The sequence below is a fragment of the Panthera tigris genome, chromosome B3 (genome assembly GCF_018350195.1).
Source record: "Panthera tigris isolate Pti1 chromosome B3, P.tigris_Pti1_mat1.1, whole genome shotgun sequence".
Classification (NCBI taxonomy): domain Eukaryota; kingdom Metazoa; phylum Chordata; class Mammalia; order Carnivora; family Felidae; genus Panthera; species Panthera tigris.
In genome coordinates this window covers 26848275-26870308 of record NC_056665.1, presented here as the reverse complement: position 1 = coordinate 26870308, position 22034 = coordinate 26848275, and the positions used below count along the sequence as shown (strand labels likewise).

At 37.5% G+C, this 22034-nt stretch overlaps 1 protein-coding gene across 2 annotated transcripts in view; it reads right to left on the bottom strand.

Annotated features, from left to right (window-relative positions):
* The window catches only part of GABRG3 (gamma-aminobutyric acid type A receptor subunit gamma3), a 734373-nt gene that overhangs the window by 71399 nt on the left and 640940 nt on the right, over window positions 1–22034 (bottom strand). For both annotated transcript variants that reach the window (XM_042988303.1, XM_042988304.1), the window contains exon 6: window positions 16450–16587. In XM_042988303.1, coding sequence (XP_042844237.1) covers window positions 16450–16587 — 138 coding nt within the window. The remainder of the gene's footprint in view (window positions 1–16449; window positions 16588–22034) is intronic.

Genomic DNA, 22034 nt, shown 5'->3' with positions numbered 1-22034 from the left:
AAATGATGCTAGATCCTAGGTTGTGTTTTGGTCTGGGGTTGAAAGGGGCTTGATAGCTTAGAGGAAAAAAAAGGGGAAAGAAAGAAATAGGAAATCGTTTGAAAATTTGAAAAAAATGAATACACTGCAAAACAATAAAATGAAATGGTGGAAGTAAAATAGAATTTGAAAAATTTACACAAAAGTAAAATATGAAGTAGAAAAAATTAAAGAAAATATTTTTAATAAAAATTGAAAATAAAAATAAAATTTTTGTCTTTCTGTATTCATGAAAAAGAAAAGAAATGACAAAGAAGGAAAAGGAAAAGAAAATTGAATACATGAACCAGCAAACAGACTGAAATATGATTGAAATTACTTCGTTTTCTCCTAGAAGTCAAAATATGAAATGCTTTATAGTCTGTAAACTAAGCTAATGGAGAGATTTGTTTTCCTGAACAGCGAGGTTGGCCCAGTTGGGCAGGGCTTAGTGTAACAGCTCCTTCTCCAGTAGATGGTGCTGGTTAGCTTACTGGGCTGGATTGTTGTGGCCCCTGTAGGTGTTTATGCACATGTGCAGGAGTGGTGAAAATGGCAGTCTCTAGTATTAGAACTCTGTTCTCCCTGATCAGCAATCACACACCCATCTTTTGTCTTTAGTTCCGTCCACTCATCACTTTTACACTGTCCATGGCCAACCCCCAGGCAGCACCTCCCTTCTGAGTTTTATCTCAAATGCGGCTGTTTTTCCCAATTCCTTATTTCTTAGGGACTGTGGCTTTGACCCATTATACCCCTCTGTGGGAGGGTCTCACCAAGAAATGGCCAGGTACCAGCTGTAGCCAGGAACACTCGCAGGACCATGCTGCTGCCGATGCCCAGAGACTGCAGCTGGGTGCCAGCCCGCCCCAGAAAAAAGTTCATATAGTTGTGTAGTAGCTGTGTTTCAGGGATTATGGAAAATCACAACACATATCTAGCACCAGGCTTCACCCCCAATGACCTTGTTCCAGCACCAGTGAATGTCATTGTTCTCCCAGGTCCATTGGGGCCTTTGCCTGTGAGGGATCCACACAGCCTCTACCAGATGTCCTTCCAGCAGGGGAACCACCTCTCTCCATGTGGCCTGAACAGCCCTGGACTTCATTCTGCTCCTGGGGATTTGCCCTTCTCACCAGAACACTGCCAGGTATTGAGATGCAGAGTTTCAGAGTCTGTGTTCCCCCTGTTTATAGAGTCTTAATGGAATTTAAACCCTTTCCTTTCTCTTTTTTCCCTTTTTAGTTCAGTCCCTGTGGCTGTTTCCACTTTTCACTTTCTCTCCAGCTGCTGTTGGGAAGATGCTTTGCCTGTATTCTCTGCCTCCCCCCCCCCCACCCCTGGTTTCTGTCCTCTCTCTACAAGGAAAAACAGCTCCCTGCCCTCTGCAGCTTTTCTCTCCCTCAAGTTCACCTCTCTGTACCACATACTTGCTGAGTTCTGTGGTTCAGGTTGTACAGATTGTTGTGTTAATCCTCAAATCAGTTTTCTAAGTGTGAAGGAAGGTTTAGTTTTGATCTGGCTGTATTTCATGGATGCAAGACACAAACAATTTCCATGCTGTTCCACCATCTTCCATCCTCCGCTGGATACCATATTGACTTTAAGTGGTTGTAACAGTTTTTCAGGCTTCCCTTGTTAGTGATGACCTTGGCAGTTTTGAGAAGTATGGGTGAAGTATTTTATAGGATATGCTTTGATTGTAATTTGTCTCATGTTTTCCTCATTATTAGACTGGCCTTCTATGTCTTTTGGAGTAAGTGACCAGAGGTAAAGTACCATTTCCATCACATCATATCAATGGTACATACCACTACCATTATATGACTCTTGATGCTCACCTTGATCCACTGGCTGAGCTGGTGTTTGTCAAATGTCTGCTCTGTAATATTTTTCCATACAGTTTCCATACAACATATATTGTGCATGTTCTGACTGCTTTACCAACTGTTTCCCCCATCTCTTTCCATACTGTACTCTTTAAAAGGAAATCATTATGTGCAGCTCACACTTGAATAGGAGTCAGTCTATATTTCCCTGACAGTGTGATATCTACATAAATTACATCTACATATTAATATGCACAGGGTATTTGTCCATTTTCTCCTATTTATTTATTCAATCATTTATTTATATCAGTAGGGACTCCAGATCATTTTCATGTATAATTATTTTACACTTAGTTATAGCCCAATACTACTTTATTTATTTTATTGCTCATAGTAGTCGGCTTTAACAATCGCAACATCTTAGTTGGCTCTTATTTCTTTTTGACATATCCTTGTCATTTTGTGTATGTGTGAATGTCTTAACATTTTCTTTCTTCCTGGCACTGCAAGATGATCTAGTCTTACTTACATATTGTATGTAAGTACAATATGTATGTATGGCCCAAGCCATACAGTCAACCATTCCTCCAAGGAACTTCGTTTCCTTTTACTGGAGATTGGCATTAGAAACAAAGATTTTGTCTCACTGGTACTAGGGTATCACTGCTCTAGAACCTCTCAGCTGACAGAGAAAGACAATGTATGTTTATATACTAACATGTGCATGTACACATATCTATAAATTTTTAATTCTTTTAAATTAATAAAATTTTTGAAAACCCAGGTCAGATGTGTTGTCATTGACTTATTTAAAATAATTCATATATATATATACACACACACACACACACACACACACACACACATATACACACACACTTATATACATATATTTAAATTTTATGCAAGTTTTTCTCAGTGAAGAAATTGTATTTAAGTTGTCAGAAAAATAATCTAATGCAGGCATACCTTGTGTTATTGGGCTTTGCTTTATTGCACTCCACAGATACTACATTTTTTTAAATAAATTGAAAGTCTGTGGCAACCCTGCATCCAAAAAGTGTACTGGCACCATTTTCCCAATAGCATTTGCTCACTTTTTGTCTTTGTGTCACATTTTGGTAATTCTCCCAATATTTCAAACTTTTTCATTATTATTTTTATTATGGTGATCTGTGATCAGTGATCTTTGATGTGACTATTCTAATTGTTTTGAGGTGCCAAGAACAGCACCCATATAAGATAACAAATTTGATTGAAAAGTGTGTGTGTTCTGACTGCTTCACCAACTCTTTCCCCATCTCGCTCCCTCTCCTCAAGCCTCCCTATTCCTTGAGACACAACAATATTGAAATTAGGCCAGTTAATAACCCTTCAGTGGTTTCCAACTGTTAAGGTAAAAAGAAGAGTCATACATCTCTTACTCGAAATCAAAAGCTAGAAATGATTAACCTTAGCAAGGAAGACATGTTGAAAGCTGAGACAGGCCAAAAGCGAGGCCTCTTGCACCAGTTATCCAAGTTGTGAATGCAAAGGCAAAGTTTTTGAAAGAAATTAAAAGTACTACTCCAGTGAACAGACAAATGACAAGAAAGTGAAACAGCCTTAATGCTGATATGGAGAAAGTTTTAGTGGTCTGCATAGAGGATCAAATCGGCTACAACATTCCCTTAAGTCAAAACTTATTCCAGAGAAAAAAACCTTTTTTTTCAATTTTGTGAAGGCTGAGAGGGGTGAGAAAGCTGCAGAAGAAAAGTCTGAAGCTAGCAGAGATTGGTTAATGAGGTTTAAGGAAAGAAGCTGTCTCCATAATATAAAAGTACAAGGTAAAGCAGTAAGTGCTGATGTAGATCAGCCCCTGTTGCTAGGGGCTAATGCAGCTCATGACTTTAAGTTGAAGCCAATGTCCATTTGCTATTCCCAAATCCTAGGACCATTAACAATTATGCTAGATCTACTATGCATGTGCTCTATAAATGGAACAACAAAGTCTGAATGACAGCACATCTGTTTACAATATGATTAATGAAGATTTTAAGCCCACTGTTGATACCTACTGCTGAGAAAAGATTTTTCCCCCAAAATATTACTGCTCATTGACAATGTACCTGGTTATCCAAGAGATCTGATAGAGATATATGAAATTAATATTGTTTACATGCCTGCTAACAGCATCCATTCTGCAGCCCATGGATCAAGGAGTCATTTCAACTCTCAAGTCTTATTACTTAAGAAATAAATTACATAAGGGTATAGCTACCATAGATAATGATTTCCTTGATAGTTCTGGACAGTCAATTGAAAATCTTCTGGAAAATATTCACCATTCGAGATGTCATTAAGAACATGAGTGATTCATGGGAAGAAGTCAAAATATCAACATGAACAGGAGATTGGAAGAACTTGGTTCCAATCCTCATGGATGGCTTTAAGAGGTTCAAGACTTCAGTGGAGGAAATAACTACACATGTAGGAGAAATAGCAAGAGAACCAGAATTAGAAGTAGAGCCCAAAGATGTGACTGGATTGCTACAGTCTAAGCATACAACTTTAATGGATGGGGAGTTGCTTCTTACAGTTGAGTGGAATCTACTTCTGGTAAAGGTGCTGTGATGATTGTTAAAATTACAACAAAGGATTTAGGATATTACATAAACTTAGTTGACAAAACAGTGGCAGAGTCTTCAGAGGATTGACTTCAATTTTTAAAGAAGTTCTATTGTAGGTAAAATTCTATCAAACAACATCACATGCTGCAGATAAATTGTTTGTGAAAGGAAGAGTCAATTGATGTGACAAATTTCATTGTTTTCTTGCTTTAGGAAATTGCCACAACCACACCAAACCTTCAGCAACTGTCATCATGACCAGTCAGCAGCCAACAACACTGACCTTCCACCAGCAAAAAGATTATGACTTGCTGAAAGCTCAGATAACAGCATTTTTTGGCAATAACATTATTTTTTAAATTAAGGTATTACTTTATTTTTAAAGACAAAATGCTATTGCAAACTCAATAGACTATATAGTACAGTGTAAATGTATGTTATATATGCACTAAGAAACCAAATAAATTGTTTGACTTGCTTTTTTATGATATTGGCTTTATTTTGGTAGTCTGGAACCAAACCAGCAATATATATGAGGTATTCTTATAGATTTATTTCCTATTATAATTGGTAGAATCTATGTATTTAGATATAAAATTTCTGGCTTTCATTTTCCAAAATGGCATTGGGCTAAAACAAAGGAAAAGATTTGCTGTAACCATCCTTGGGGAAATAGTTGAAGAAGGCAACTATCTAGACTATCTAAAGAACGTTCAGAAACATCAGTAACATAAAAAATACAGCACACTGTTGACTCAGTCAGAAATCATCATAGGAGATTATTCTTTACTGGCTTTGATCTCACAGTAATGAGATTTTTACACCATCCATCTGCTATAGTCTGGTCTGGTCCACCCAGTACATGCCAACTTTCAGTACCATCAGAATCATATAGGGGTATGAAATTCAGAGTCCTGGACTCCTCCTCCAAGAGATTCTGACCTAAAAGGTTCAAGGTGAGGCCTAGGAATCTCAATTTCCTACTACTTACTAGATGATGCAAAGGCTGCCCATCAGCAGGTCACACATGCTAGCTGTGCTAGCCCATGGCCTATTTTCTTCACAGTCAATGAAAACAGTCCACTTGGGAGGGGACACTAATCCTTAAGGGAATTCAAGTATAAAGAATGTGTTTGGGACAAAGAAAGTCTCATTTCCAAATGCAATCGAAATGCTAATTATCATGGTGTGTGATACTTTCTTGGTTACTATTATGGGTTGAACTGTGTTCCCCAAAAAGTATTATACTCCTCACGCCAAGTACCTAAAAATGTTACTTTATTTGTAAATACAGTCATTGTAGATGTAATTAGTTAAGATGAAGTTTAACTGGAGTAGCGTGGACCAAGGGGTCTATATCCAATATGACTAGTATTCTTCTACAAAAGGGGAAATTCAAACATAGGGACAGACATGCACAGAAGGAAGATGACGTGAAGGCACAGAGACAATGCCACCTACAAGCCATGGAGTGGGAGCAGATCCTCCTGTGCAGTCCTCAGAAGGAACCAACCCTGGTGACACCTTGAATTTGGATTTCCCACATCCAGAATTATGAGACAATCATTTTGTGCTACTCCTACAACCACCCCAGGGAACCCATATGGTCACTCATGCCCTTAAATGGTGTTTGCAAATTTTAAGTAAGCCTATTTATTTATTTATTATTTATTTGTTATTTATTTATTATTATTTAAGTAAGCATATTTATTATACAGTCATAAAAATAATATTTTTATATTCCTGTTATCTTAACAGAGAAAAGGAGGACCAGTCAGATAAAAGTGGCTGTCCAGGGTCACACCCAAAGGATGTTGGGGTTAATGAAGATAGTGCTCACACAGATTCCATAATGTGAGGCAATAATGAAGTCAGTTCATCTCAAAGTATTTGGTGTTGGCAACATACCTAGATACTGGACACCTGGCCTCATGATTGTGAGGTTTATTTCTTTGATCTTCCATTTCACAGATAAGTTCCATAGTAAAATTAATTATAGATATTAGAAAACACGGAATAATAATATCCATCTTCTTCAAACTTCACAATGATTTCTGAGAACCATTTAGATAGGTAATGCTCCAAATGCTTTAATCTTCTTGGAAACAAGAGATGTGTAATTCTTTATTATTGCCATCATCTTTTTGAGTTAAGAGATTGAAAACAAGTGATGACATTGGTCTATAAAAAGACATTTATCTAACAGGGGTCCTCTAAAATGCCATCAAAGCACTGTGGGTGACCGTTCCATATTGCAAAATGCCAGACACACTTAGCCACACAACGGTGTTTCATGAATATTCATTAAACTGTCTTAAATGTTGACACCTATATTCATGCTGGATATGGCCAGAAAAACATGTATGGAACAGGACACTGTGGTGTGCAGGCACAGCATGCTTTCTCATCCTTGTGGGCTTCAGCTACCACACTGCCATCTCATGTTATCTTGAGTGCATAGACCTTATGCACAGTTATATATGAGAAATGTTCCCACTTATTCCTGCTGTACTTTCTTGCAAACCTTAGTAACCAGAGGTTTAAGTTTTATCTCTGCATATTGTGAATTAGATAAATGAATAAATGAATTGTTGTAATAATTTTGTTTTATTTACTTTAAAAGGATTTTGAAGAAGAGGATCAACAAGGCAAAGCCAGACATTTGTCATGATGCTGCTTTGGGTTTTAAGGGGCTCATAGTACCTCTTTTTCAAATCCATTACATTGGATATGAATTCCATTAAGTTTGAATTTATACACAAAGAGGAATATGCTACCCAGGAATTCCCTCATTAAAAAGTGGGGGATCAGGTCAGATCTCCCCAAACTGCAATGGTATTTGTGAGGCCACACTGGGGATCCTAGAAAGATGATGTGAAGCTAAGAATGGTGTGGGGAGACACTGTATAATATGAAACTCACCTGAATTATCAACATACACTGAAGAGTATAAAAACCCAATATTTTTGATCAGTAAATAAACTCCTGCAGGAACAGAGTTTTTTTGCTTTGTTTTGTTTTGGGTTTTTTTTTGTTTTGGTTTTTGTAACTGGAAACATTGCAACATAAGAATGAGATTGCCAAATAAAGAAATTCTTAAAAAAAAAACTATTCGTAATTTTTACTTTATTTTGTAAACACTCATTCTACTAAGGAATCAATTTCTTGGTTCACATAATCTGGATTCTGCCAATAATCAACAACAATCTATGATAATTGTTTTCAGGCTATAATTAATGCCCATCAATGGCTAACAGTGCACATAACGATTATTAATTAATAAACATATGTATTGGAATATTTTTTACATGTAAAGAATGTTTTCATTACAGGTATATTATACGCAAGATTGACTATGGTTCTAAAACTTTTTAAAAGTATAAGCTCAGGGGCGCCTGGGTGGCTCAGTTGGTTAAGCGTCCGACTTCAGCTCAGGTCACGATCTCATGGTCCGTGAGTTCGAGCCCCGTGTCGGGCTCTGGGCTGATGGCCCAGAGCCTGGAGCCTGCTTCTGATTCTGTGTCTCCCTCTCTCTCTGCCCCTCCCCCGTTCATACTCTGTCTTTCTCTCTGTCTCAAAAATAAATAAACGTTAAAAAAAATTTTTAAAGTATAAGCTCAGATTTAATCTAATTTTCTTATGGCCACAGTATTGGTAAAAATAAATAATCTCACTTGAAGGAAATTAGTATTCCTCATGATAAAAATTTAAATGTCAAATAAATCTGCAAGCTTCCTGTGGCAGAATGCAATTCTTCCTTTCCTCTCTCAGAGTACATGTGAGAGACACATCTAAATATTCCATATTTTCCAAGTAAAAAGCTCAGTTATTGACTAGTATGTTGCTTTTATGGGGCTATTCTTTTTTTTTTTTTTTTTTTTTTTTTTTTGCATTTTTCCCTCAATGATGACATTTAGTATTCAATAAATCTTCAAATCCCCAAAAAACAACATTATTATTATACCCAAATGAAATGCCCAAAATGATGTTTTTTCAGATTAATAATGCTGCCCAGGAAGTTGTTGGTTATTCCATGAAAAAAGTATTTTCTGGTATAATCATCTGAAAAGTGCAGAATTAAACACAGACTGATTTATTTAACACAATTCTACCTTGTTTAGACACACTGGGCGTCTCCAGGAGGAGAATGCAGTATGCAGTGTTTCCTAATTTATTGCTGCGGTTAGGAAACACTTCTGCTAACACTGATGTTGGTATCTTGTAATATACTGGTGACCTATAGAAAATGGTGGGGAGGGGCACCTGGGTGGCTCAGTTGGTTAAGTGTCCGACTTCAACTCAGGTCATGATCTCATGGTTCATGAGTTGGAGCTTCGTGTCGGGCTCTGTGCTGACAGCCAGAGCCTGAAGGCTGCTTTAGATTCTGTATCTCCCTCTCTCTTTCTGCCCCTCCCCCACTCGTGCTCTCTCTCTCTCTCTCTCTCTCTCTCTCTCTCTTTCTCTTTATTTATTTATCAAAAATAAATAAACATTAAAAAATTAAACAAATAAAATGGTGAGGAGATGCTGAAACACCTGATCACATGTGAAGTGCCAGAAATAACCTCTTCCTTTACCTCTGTGTTCCTGCAGCAGTTGATGGGACACATTTATATTGAAACATCTCTCACTAAATTCTAAATCCTTGTCCTTGCAAGCCTGGGGACTCACTAAGATGAAGAAGTGTCCAGAACATTTTAGCTCTTCCAGGAATTGTTTTGCAATTAAAAGAGATATTAGATTGTTATTAGATCATTGAATCTATGAATAGTAGTTAAAAGTACTTTTAAGACGATAACAAAGTTTGCATAAAAATATTAAAGAGGAAATCAGCCTATTATGAGCTCTTTCACAGCTTCCTAAATATATTAGAGTTATCTGTCTTGATATTTTAACAGAAAGATTACTTTGTCTGCATTTAACACTTCTTCGCAACATAATCATCCTATGTCTATAAGGGTTGTTTGGGGTTCTAGAGAACCCAAAGCTTTTCAAGATAAAGTAGTGTGCCCACAGCAAGTTATTGGTGGAACTGGAATGCTTTGAAGCCCACTCTTCTATGGCAAGAGTAATAGTGTGTGGGAATTGTGAAATCTAGATGAGTTAGTGCATGTAAAACATTTAAAATAATAACTGGAATATTACACATGAGCTGGCATTATTTTTTTAAGTTTATTTATTTATTTTTGAGAGAGAGAACAAGATGGGGGATGGGGTACAGACACACACACACAGAATTCAAAGCAGGATCCAGGCTCTGCACTGTCAGCACAGAGACTGTCATGGGGCTTGAACTCTTGAACTGTGAGAACATGACCTGAGCCAAAGTCAGACACCTAACCCACTGAGACACTGAGATGCCCCATATTAGCTGGCATGATTATAGTCAAAGTCATCCAGCTCATTGTGCTGTATTTGAGATTGCCTAATTACCAAACTGCTCTATAGGTCTTTGGGGAAATGTTTTACTCAAAGCCTTACAGCCAGATGCCAGAATGGATACTGCACAAAGTCAGATCCCAGGAATCTCCCTGGAAGTGCAAGTGAAATCTAACAGCTGTATTCCCTTCTGGCAAAGAACTCCATGGGCTAGGACAATCAGGGAGGGATCCAACCTCAGGCAGGCATTATTCCAAAAACTATTTGATCTAGACCTGTTTTTTTTTTTCAAGTTTATTCATTTATTTTGAGACAGAGCATGCACACATGTGCAAGTGGGGAAAGGGCAGAAAGAGAAAGAAAGAGAGAGAGAGAGAGAGAGAGAGAGAGAGAAACCTAAACAGGCTCCGTGCTGACAGTGTGGAACCCAACATGGGCTCCATCTCACAACAATAAGACCATGACCTGAGCTGATATCAAGAGACAGATGCTTAACCAACTGAGCCGGCTAGGTGCCCAGATCTAGATCTGTTCTTATGGGTATCACCTTTTGGGTGTGACTAGTTATAGACACCCTTCAAGCATGATTCTACTGCAGAAAAATGGACATCAACTTGTTCAGCCCCCAATTCATAGGTAAGAGATAAGCCTACTAGATTTGGAGTCATATCTGCCATTGAGGAAACTTAATGAGAATTTTCATCTAGAATATCTGAGCTGGTTTCATTATTCCCTTCAACACATGTCCAATCCTATTGTAGTGATGTGATCACATATTGCTCCAATATGTTTTACTTCATTCCTCTTTGCTTTTGGTATTCGTCGTATCCCATATACACATCACTTACTCGACTTGTCCATTTGACTGACAGAAAGTCTTTTAAATATAATACTTCCTTTTCTTTATTTTCTCTTCTTTCTGATAACACTCATGACCTTTCCTAGACTCATACCCACCTCCTAACTGATATCCTTGACTCAAATATTTTCCTCTCTATTTCGTTTAGGAGAACATCACTAGGAGCCAAGAACAGTCTACATGTTTCATATAATTAGCTAACAACATAGACAATAACCCCTTAATGTAATACAACAAAAAAGATAAACTTAATAAATACATAAATTATATGATAGATTATATCAACTAGTGAAGGCAGAGATTGCTCATAGGGTAGAATTCAATGAGAAGATGATTTTTGAGCACAAACTTATAGAACATAGGGGAGTTAGTCATGCAGAAATCCTGATGAAAGGCATCTAGGCATAGAACAGTCTGTCAAAAGTCATATAGTGAGAACATGCTTGATATGATGGAAGTGGAGTCAGAGAGAGTGCTTGGGTGAGACGTTGGGGGCAGAACATCAGGGGGTAGATCTTACAGGGCTTTGTAGGCGATCATAAAGACTGGCATTTGCTCTAAGAAAGAAGGGGAGTCATGAAACAGTTTTTAGTGGAGGAATGTTGACTTCAGTAATGATATATCACTTTCTTGTGGACCATAGGTGGGCAAGTCTATAATCAAGAGGATAAATAAGGGGGGTAATGCTCTAATTCAGGAAATAGTTGATGGTGACTCAGATCAGGATAGTAGCAATGCAATTGGTAGGAACCATCATATTTAGAATATTTTGAAAATATAGTCAACAGCATATGCTGATATTTTGGATTTGATATATAAAAGAAAGGGAGAGTGGATGATCCTGGAGTTCAGGCCTGAGAAAATGAAAGGTCACCACCTGGTAGGGAAAAACTATAGCTAGAATTGCCTGTGTGTGCATCAGTTTGGGACATGCTAAGTGGGACTGGTCTCTGAGACATCCCAGGGGAGATCTTGAACATGTAGTTGGGTCCAGGAGGCTGGAATTTATGAGATATTTGATCTGGAGCTGGAGACATAAATTTTGGAGTTCACACTACAGAAACCTGGATGAGACTCAGAGGAGTGAGTATAGATAGAAAATGGAGTCCTGGGCATTCCCAGAAAAACAGAATGTGGAGAAGATGGAGGTCCAACACAAAATGTGGAGGAAGAGACATCAAGGGGAGGATAATTAAGAGAGGTGTGTCCTGGAAACTAAGGGAAGAGGTAAGAGGAGTCATAGAGAGAGAAGGAGGCTTAGCATTTTAGAGGTCCCTGGTGACCTTGCTGAGAATAGTGTTGGTGGAATAGTGAAGAGGAAAGTCTGGCTGGGGTGGGCTCCAGAGACAGGCATGAAGGTACTGGGTCGGTGAGACTAGAGAGGACTCTTTAGAAGAGTTTGCTGCAACAGGCACAAATAGGACAGTAGCTTGTGGAGGAATCATATTCTAGATATTCCCCTTCATATCTACCTTATACTCTATTCCACCTGCTTTATGCCCAGGAAGCTTCTGCCTGGACCACACCATATAATTTCCGTGAGTTTTGGCTTCTAGCCCTTGGGGAGAAGGGACAGAAAATATGAGGTAAAGGAGGTTAAGACAAATATTCCTAGGATCCTTTCCTGCCTCAGTGCTGCAGTTCAGCTGGATTATCTGCTGAAAGTGATACTAGCTGCCATACAGCCCTTTCACTGCAACTATTTCTCAAGATTCTAGTAACCACTCCCCTTTCTTGCATCTTCAGCTAAGTGGTAATAGCTTCCCAATATCACTAACTAGAGATTACTGCAATATGTCTATATTAGTTTCCTATTGCTGTTGTAACCAATGACCACAAACTTAGTGGCTTGAAACAACAAAACATTTTTATGTTATAGTTCTTCAGGTCAGAAGTCTGATATATGTCTTGCTTGGCTAAAATTAAGATGTCAGTAGGGCCATGTTCCCTTCTAGAGGTTCTAGAATTCATTTCCTTGCTCTTTCCAGGTTCTAGAAACTCTCACTTGTCTTGGCTCATGGCCCCTTCCTCCATTTTCAAATCCAGCAAAATTGTACCTCTCTGAGTTTCTTCCACAGTCACATTGTCTTCTGACTCTCTTCTTATCCCTCCTTCTTTCATATTGAACACATCTAGATAATCCAGGATAAGCTCTCGGTCTGAAGTTCAGGGGACCACCAACCTTAATTCCATCTGCCACCTTAAGTCTCCTTTGTCAAGTAACATGATGTATTCACAGGTTCTGGGGATTAGAAAATGGACATCTTTGGGAGCCATTATTCTGCCTACAACAATGCCTTATTTAAATATGTCATAAGTCCTGCCAGCAAGATTGTATATAGTTTCTACCCTTCATTATCTTCTTCTTAATTACCCAGTTTGTGTGTGTCATTTTTTTTGCACACTGGAGACCTGACTGGAAACCAGTCATTTTTTTTTGCACACTGTAAACCATTTTTTTAAAAAAGATTACTTAAATAAAAGCTTGTTTTTAAGTAGATGGTAGTAATGATCCAGCAGAAACTAAAAAAAAAAGTGTGTGAGAGAAGGAGATGTGTTGGAGCAATCTCTTGTATAGGGGAAAAGAAAGATGACCTGGTACATATGTAGGTAAGCAATGGGAGTTCATCTGCAGCACTATGAGGGAGCGGTTGCAAGAGGTAGGCAAAGGTGTTGGACATCCTCTGAATTCCTCAATATTCTAGGAACAGTGAAAAGCAAGATCATTAGTGGAAAGTAAAGAATGAGGTTGGGACAAAGAGCAAAATAGGAACTGGCCATTCAAGAAAGTGGAAGAATAAATAGACTCCAGCGTAAATTTTAATGGAGGTGATATTACTCCTGTGGGAGTGAAATTCTTTTTGGAGGGACAGGTGACAGTCTTTGATATTGCTATGTGTAGTCCTCCAAAAGGCCATAATACATGAAAATATATACAAGCATATCATTAGTATCAGTATTTCTAAGGGAGGTAGTTAAAATATATATAAAAAGACTCCTTAGGAGAAGTGATAATGAATAAAAGATTGAGAAACACCGAGAACAATGTAATATGATAACCTTAAAACCCTCTTGAAATTCATGGCCAACAACTTCAAAAGACAGTAATGATGAAAAATAGCATGCTTTTATTTATTATTTTTCCTCCATAATGCTGCATGGGTGTGGTTTGGAGTGGGTAGAGGGTTGGGTTTCACTAGGGTTGGATTGTATGCAAGAAAAGGGGGAAAAGGGAGCTGAGAGAGTGTGTAAAAGTGATCATAGTAACTTTTCCAGGATTTTCCACTGGGGAAATAGGATATAGAGCATTCTGGTCTGCTACAATAAGCATTGGAGTGTGGCAACCACCTTGGGCCCACGAGACGTTTAGAAATGAAGAATGAAAATCCATCATTTACATCTCACTCCCATATTACACAGCATCTGATTTATTAGAGGCAAGTGAGTTTAATTTTTTAATATAGATTAATTTATTTAGAATACATTTTGTTCTTATTTTCTAAAGGAAGGGGTGATTTATAAGATTCAACATAATATGAAGTTCAAATAAAAACAGAAGTCAGAGAAGAGCAGGTAGAGAACATCCATCTATCAATGTCAATACATTCATTGACTTCCTGGAACAAGTAAAAAAAATTCCTGGGGAACTGTCATTTCTTATAAATGACAGCCCTAAACATTGCATAGAATTTAGCTTAATATAATGTCTATTTGTTATGCTGGTGTATAGATTCTTGGTTTGTTCATAAGCCTTTAATGTCTACCATGTTTTTCTAGTGAGACTGAAATCTTCTTGCTGCCAGTGAATGTTTTCCATATTTGTTTAAATTGGAACAGTAATGTGATAGCACTCCAACCGGTCTTAAGGGTTAACTTACTTCAAAGTTAGGCACTCTTTGCAGACCTAAGCCCTTTAATATGTAGTAGAATTTACTTTCCCTGAGATTTGCAGACCCCTGACCTTAAAGAGTGAAGGATGAAACTTTCCCAGAACTTAAGTCCTCACTACATTTGAAAACAGCTGCCACTGATACCAACAAGTCTGTTCAGGGTCACGTCGACACAGGGGACACAGGACTAGCCGCCAGGGCACCTGCTTTCCCACACACAGACCCCTCCCTTTTCCCATGCCTTCCCCTTTAAAACCCTCTGGCTTCACCTGGATAGGGAAGATGGTCTTTGAGATGTTTGTCAACCATTTTTCCAGGTTACAAGCTTCCTGAATAAAGCAGCATTTCCTCTCCCACAATCACTTGTCTCTTGAGTATTGATTTTTGAGCAGCAAGTAGCTGAACCTAAGTTTGGAACCAATTCTCTGTCTGGTAACAGTAACACCTAGCACATAATTGCTCAGACTATTACCTTGACTCCACAGCCCCCTCTATTTGCTACTTCCCTGTGCTGATATTCTCTTAACAGTGGATTTCAAAACTCCTGGGCCAGTTGTGTTTTAGTTGCCTTTGGATTTCCTATCCTTTAACATCATCTTTCAGAGAACAAGAGAAGAAAAACAGCATTGATATTTGGCACTTAAATGCTAGGACAACTCTCTCATTTAGTTACCCTTCTTTGGGCCGCTTTATACCCAAAAGGTCTGCTAGTACATTTCAACTTTTCAAGGAGCAGAATTACATTCTTAATGTAGGTGACTCATAATTGGGAAAAAGTCCCTCCAACACATTTCCCTTCTTGCTGCTTCCACAGCTTATTTAAATAAATTATTATCTTTTATTCTTTTAACTTTATCATTGTCTAATATTTAAACACAGACACCATTTCTCACCTTTACCACCATGACACCTGTAGGGAAGTTTTGATTTTCTCTGTTAATCAGGGATTTTCAGACTTTTCTTAATGTGGAAATGTTCTATATTTTACTATTCTATCAAGAATTCAGACTCTCCTTTAAAGGTATTTACCTCTAATTATCAAAGTTTATATCTTAATCTTAATCATCAGTGAAAAAATTGTTATGGAGTTTTAAGTGCCAATAAACTATTCACATTAACAATAAGATCAGTAGAAAAGCTGCCTTTAAAGCCATATGCACCCCACACCCTGGAAAAAGTAAATCAATTGCAAAATAGTAGGCCATAGGCATAAGTAAATACTGAAAACAAACAAACAAAACCCCCCATAAAACAAAAATCCCCAAACATCCAAATACATTAATAGATGAATCACTTCTTTTCATCTTAATATGCATATGAGTCACTTAATGAAATCAAATTGGTGGATTATTATTCTGTTCAATATATTGGAAAAGAAATACAAAGCTTAAAATAAAGTTTAGAGTAAAGGATACGAAAAAAACTAGAAATTAAAATGCAAAGGGCATTTCACACCAGCTTCTTTCATGTTGAGATTATCAATAATATTTTATTATGTATGTGGAAAGTTGTACTCCCATCATTACTAAAATCAGTTTATATAAATATGGTCAATAGTTGGAATCCTAGTTAAGCTTATGGACATGATGCAAATACAGCCTTAATTAAAAATTTTTGATTAAAAAAGACCATTCTAATCATCCTTTTCCCATACCAATTAAAACTTTAAAAAATATTTTCACTTTTGAATTGGTTATTTTTCCTCAAATATCACTTGAGGTATATGATTGCCCTAATATAAGTAGTTAAAGCATATGCATGATGGAATTCTACATTAAGAGTCTGATTATATGTAGCCTTAGGAATGAGGGAAGAAAAGTCAGTCTTTTTTTTTGAAAGTTATACTTCCTTAAATTAAGTCCTACCTGCAGATGTTGTTACAATTTCTGTAGTGTTTCTGAGGCCCATAAAGTCAAACTGATAAAGCCGCCAGGATTTCTGATCAGCTGCCTCAACTGAATTTTTTCTCCATCTGTAAATCATTTCTTCTTTGGGGTAGCCATCTGAAAATATAGAACAAATGTTTACCCTTGAAGATATAGGTTTATAAAACATTATAGTCAAAATTATAATTCTGATCATTTGACAGAAGTTAAAATTTTAGGTCGTATTTGCTCTCAAAAATTTACTCAAAGGCAATAAAACTCAAAAATTAATGGGTAAAGGCCATTAAACTCAGAGAGTTCCTGCTGCAGATCTTCATGATCAGCAAGATGTTCACAGCCAGAAGCCTGGTCATCATCTGTGTGGACCCAGCATATAACGGGGCTGTCTTAGTTTCTTTAAGCTTGGAGAACCCCTTTTAGTCACCATAAGCTGTGGTCAGCTTTCAAAGAGGGAAGATGCTAGTCAGAGTGTCACTAGTTTCCAGACTCTGAGATCTAACTATCTGACCTACATCACCTTCTCTCTCCCCAAAACTTAGTCCATTCAGATCTCAGGAAAAACAAATTTAATAAGGCAATCATGCCAGGATTCCAGAGGTTAAGTGACTCTCAGTCCTGCTTTGACTTTTATTAGAGACCAATGCTCACCTTATTAAATTCTCCAGGAAACAAGATGCTAGTGTGTTTCTGCTGCCTTAAACCTAGTGTGGCAACCTGCTCAGAGCCAGGTGTCATGGACAGGTGCTGTTACCAGGGCCCTGTGGGGTCCCTGGTCCAAGCAAGAGTTTGCCCCAATTATTGCTTCTCAACTCCTCGATCCCCACTTCTGAACAGCACTTGGACAACACTTAGTTTTTGGAGTACTGTCCTGTCTCCAGGCTATATAACAAGGTTTCCCCATAGGGCATGCCTCACCTAAGAGCAGGCCTATATCCCATGTTGTTGCCCAACACATGACAGCATTGGTATTATTAGCCCTTCACTGATTCACATAGACACTGCTGGCATGACTGTCTGTGGTAGTAGGAAATGTATGCACTAGCATCCTGAATATAAAAAGCACCATACTGGTGCACACATACTAATACAAGCATATTAATAAAGTGATTGAAAATTTCTAATTAAATATTGCAAAGATCAGTTTGCAAAACCCTTAAAGACAGTATGCATTCTTGGTATTTTCCCTTCTGCCCATCATTGTTAACTTGGGGCCCTCATTAAAAGACTAAAATAGATCACAGGTATGCCCCCTTCTTTCTGATTGTGTATTGTTCTGTGAAATTATTGTCACCAATTCTGGGATAATTGCTCTCCTTTAACTTGACAATGTTGATATCAAGGCACTGAGACTCAGCTCCAGACATTTCTATGAAGTAAACAAACATTTTACTTGGCCATTAGCCACTGTCCTGCTTGCTTTATCTTCCTATCAGACTGTCATAAAGGACTTTATGCTACAATTATTTCTTTTTAACTTGTTTTATTAAACAGCTTTATTGAGGTGCAATTTGCATACATAAAACATGTACAGTTCAGTGGTTTTTAGTATATTCTCAGAGTGGTGGAACTGTTTTCATAATGTAATTTTAGAATATTTTCATCACCACAAAATGAAACCTCAGATCCACTAGCAGTCACTTCCCATTCCCCTTGCACACATCACTAACATCACTTGTCTCATCCAGTCCTTGGCATCCACTAATGTATTTTCTGTCTATAGATTTGCCTGTTTTGGACATTTCATATAAATGAAATCATACAACATGTTATCTTTTAAACTGACCTCCTTCAGTTAGTGTAATGTGTTCAAGGTTCACTCATATTGTAGTCCCTGTGAGGTTTTCACCCTTATTTATCACCCAATAATATCCTACCACATGAATATACCATATTTTGCTTATCCATTTGTCAATCGATAGGTAGTTTGCTTGAATCCACTTCTACAATCTTATGAATAATGCTGTGATGAACATTTGACATTTTTTAAATAATTTATTCAAGACTATTGTAATACGAAAATGAAGCTCCATCAAAATAAAGAACAATAGGGTTTTTTAAAGCTAAGGTGAGCAAGTGAAAAGCAATTAGAGAATGTTAGGAAGAGGTCATAGACCACCAGTGTGCGCTAATAAACTTCACATATCTTTATGATGAGAGGTAGTTATGCAACTTGGAGCAAAGCCCTGCCGAAGTTAGGCTATTACCTTCCTACAGAAACTAGGAGATTGGGATACTATCTTTCTTGAATATATTTTAAAGAGATGGTTCCCAGATCCTTGAGAAAGACAATTTCTATTATGAAACTAACAAGATCCCTTTAAAAAGACTTACATCTTAAAGGGTCAGAGAAAGAACTTATAACTACAATTTTTTTCTTTTTTTATTAAAAATATTTTTAAATGTTTATTTATTTTTGACAGAGAGAGACACACACACAGCATGAGTGGGGGAGGGGCAGAGAGAGAGGGAGACACAGAATCAGAAACAGGCTCCAGGCTCTGAGCTGTCAGCACAAAGCCCGACGCAGGGCTGGAACTCACAGACCGTGAAATCATGACCTGAGCCTAAGTCAGACGCCCAACCAACTGAGCCACCCAGGTGCCCCACAATTTTTTTCTTTTAAAGTAAATGCTGTCAAAGAAGGGAGGCTAGGAGCCTATCAGGAAAAGGGCTGCGTGAAGTTTAGTCAAGGTGAGGGGTACTTAAAGCATTTTGGTCACTAGGAAGCCTCAGCATGGTGTACAGTAACCAAAATAAAAATTTTGCTGCTATTGTCCTATTTCTCTGCTTGCCTTCAAGGCAAACCTTCTTGAAAGATTTGCTTATCATCAATGATAAATCACCTCCTGTTCACTCTTCAATACATTCCATTACTCCACATCTGATACTCTCCTGTGACTGGTCAACATATTGCCAAATCCAGTGTCCAGGTTCTCCTTCTGTAACTTACTTGATCTCAGCAACGTTCAATAGAATTAACTCCTTCTTCTTGAAACTATATTCCCTTGCCTTATGTTGTTTCATCCACTTCACTGGATGTTCCTTTTCTGACTCCTTTGCTGGTTTCTCCTCTCTGATGTCTGAAAGTTGGCGTGCTGCCTCAGGGTTTGGCCTGGACTTCTTCCCTTTTTTTTTTTTTTTTTTTTTTACTTTTGGAGAACGTATTCTCTCTAGGTAATATTTTTCTGCTCCATTATGTTAAGTACCATATTTAGGCTGATGACTCCTATTTCAATGCCTTAGTCTTGACATTTTTCTACGTCTCAAGAATCAGATATCCAGCTCCCTGCTTCTCATAAGATATCTAAAAGCACTACATGTTTAACTTCTTCCAAAGACAAGTTTCCCTTCCCTTAACCTAAACTTGCTTCTTTTCCATTTTTCTACCTAAGCAAATGGCAGTATTACCCACCTAATTATTCAAGAGTTATAAACACCTATGTATGAGATTTTGTGCTGTTTTCAATTTACTTTGGGTTTATGAATAGGAGTGGAATTGTTGAGTCATAGAGTAACTATATTTAACATTTTTTTAAGTTTATTTATTGGGGTGCCTGGGTGGCTCAGTCAGTTAAGTGTCCGACTTTGGTTCAGGTCATGTTCTCACAGTTTGTGAGCTTGAGACCACCTTGGGCCCCACATTGGGCTCTGTGCTAACAGTTCAGCCTCTGTGCTGACAGCTCAGAGGCTGAAGCCTGCTTCAGATTCTGTGTCCCCCTCTCTGTTCCTCCCTTGCTTGCAATCTCTCTGTCTCTCTCTCTCTTTCAAAAATGAATAAACACTAAATTGTTTTAAGTTTATTTACTTATTGAGAGAGAGAGAGAGAGAGAGAGATACCATGAACATGAACAGAGAACAGGGGAGGAACAGAGAGAGAGAGAGAGAGAGAGAAAGAATCCCAAGTAGGCTCCCAATGTTAGCACAGAGCCTAAAGTTGGGCTCCATCTCATGAATCATGAGATCATGACCTGAGCTGAAATCAAGAGTTAAATGTTTAACCAACCAAGACACCCAAGTGCCCCTATATTTAATGTTTTGGGGAAACTGCCAAACTGTTTTTCAAGGCAATACCTTAAAATCCTACCAGCAATATATGAGGGCTCCAACTTCTCCATAGTCTTTCCAAAATTTGCCAATATCTGTCTTTCTAATTATAATAATCACAGTGGGTGTGAAGTGTACATGGCTGTTTAATTTTCACTTCCCTAATGACTGATGATATTGAACATCTTTTCATGATTTTATTGGCCATATATATGTCTTCTTTGGTGAGGTATTTAGATTTTTGGCTCATTTTTAAATTGGGTTATTTGTTTTCATATTGTTGAGTCTTAAGAATTATCTATATAATTTGGGTCAAATCTTTTATTAGGCATATGTTTTACAAATATTTTCTAGTATGCTGTGGATTATCTTTTGATTCTCCTGCATTTTTGAAGAAGAGTTTTGCTAGTTCTAGAATTATTGGTTGACAGTCTTTTACCTTCAACATTTTGAAGGAAATTTTCTAATCATCTTCTGGCCTCCTTGGTTTCTATTGAGAAATTGTCAGTTTGACTCTGATGTGGAAAGTTACGTATCTCTTTGAGTTGTTTATAATTTGTTGAGCTTCTTTAGGTTGCTAGCTTTTCAAATAATTTTGGCCCTATTTCTCTGCTCTTCTCCTTTGAGACTTTCATTAAATGTTTATTGGTAATTATCATGTGCCAATGGATGTATGAGTTTCTATACACTTTTCTCAACTCGGTCTTCATTTTGTTCCTCTTACTAGATAATCTTTACTGGCCTATCTTCAAGTCTGCTGCTATTTTCTTCTGACTGCTCAAATCTGTAATTTGTAGCTGGCTAGTGAATTTTTTCTTTCAGTCATTGTACTATTCAACTCCAGAATTGGAATTGATTTATTTTTAATAGTTTCTGCCATTTTACAGATATTCTTCATTTAGTGAGACTTAATTATCATACTCTCCTTGCCCTTAATTCATCGGACATAGTTTACTTTAGTTCCTTGAATGCATGTAGAAAAGCTGACTTAAAGTTCGTGTCTATTACATCCAACATCTGGGATTCTTCAAAGATTATTTCTATTGACAGCTTTTATTCCTGTGTATTGGTATGCTTTCTTATTTCTTTGCAGGTTTTGTAATTTTTTCATTGGAAACTGGACATTTTAGATAATGTATTATAACAATTCCAGTATCAGAATCCTCTTTTCACTTAAGGGTGGTTGCCGTTCCTGGGTTTTTTGGTTTCATGCTTGTTTTTCTTCTTGTTAATTTCCTTAGTGACTCTTCTAAACTAATTTGTAAATCTGTATTCTCCACACTGTGTAGCCACTGAGTTCTTTAAATTTTTGTTGTTGATTTTATGCTCTTGTTTTTGTTTTTAAGCCTGGTCTCTCCTAAACTTCACTTTTGGTTTATTATAATTTAGTGGTCAGCCAGTGATCAGTGAGAAAGTTTCCTTAAATGTCTTGCCTGTATTTCTTCCTAATTCTGCTAAGGAGATCTGTGTGTGAAGGCATAACTTTAAACTTTAAACAGTTTACAGGACAGCCTTAGCTT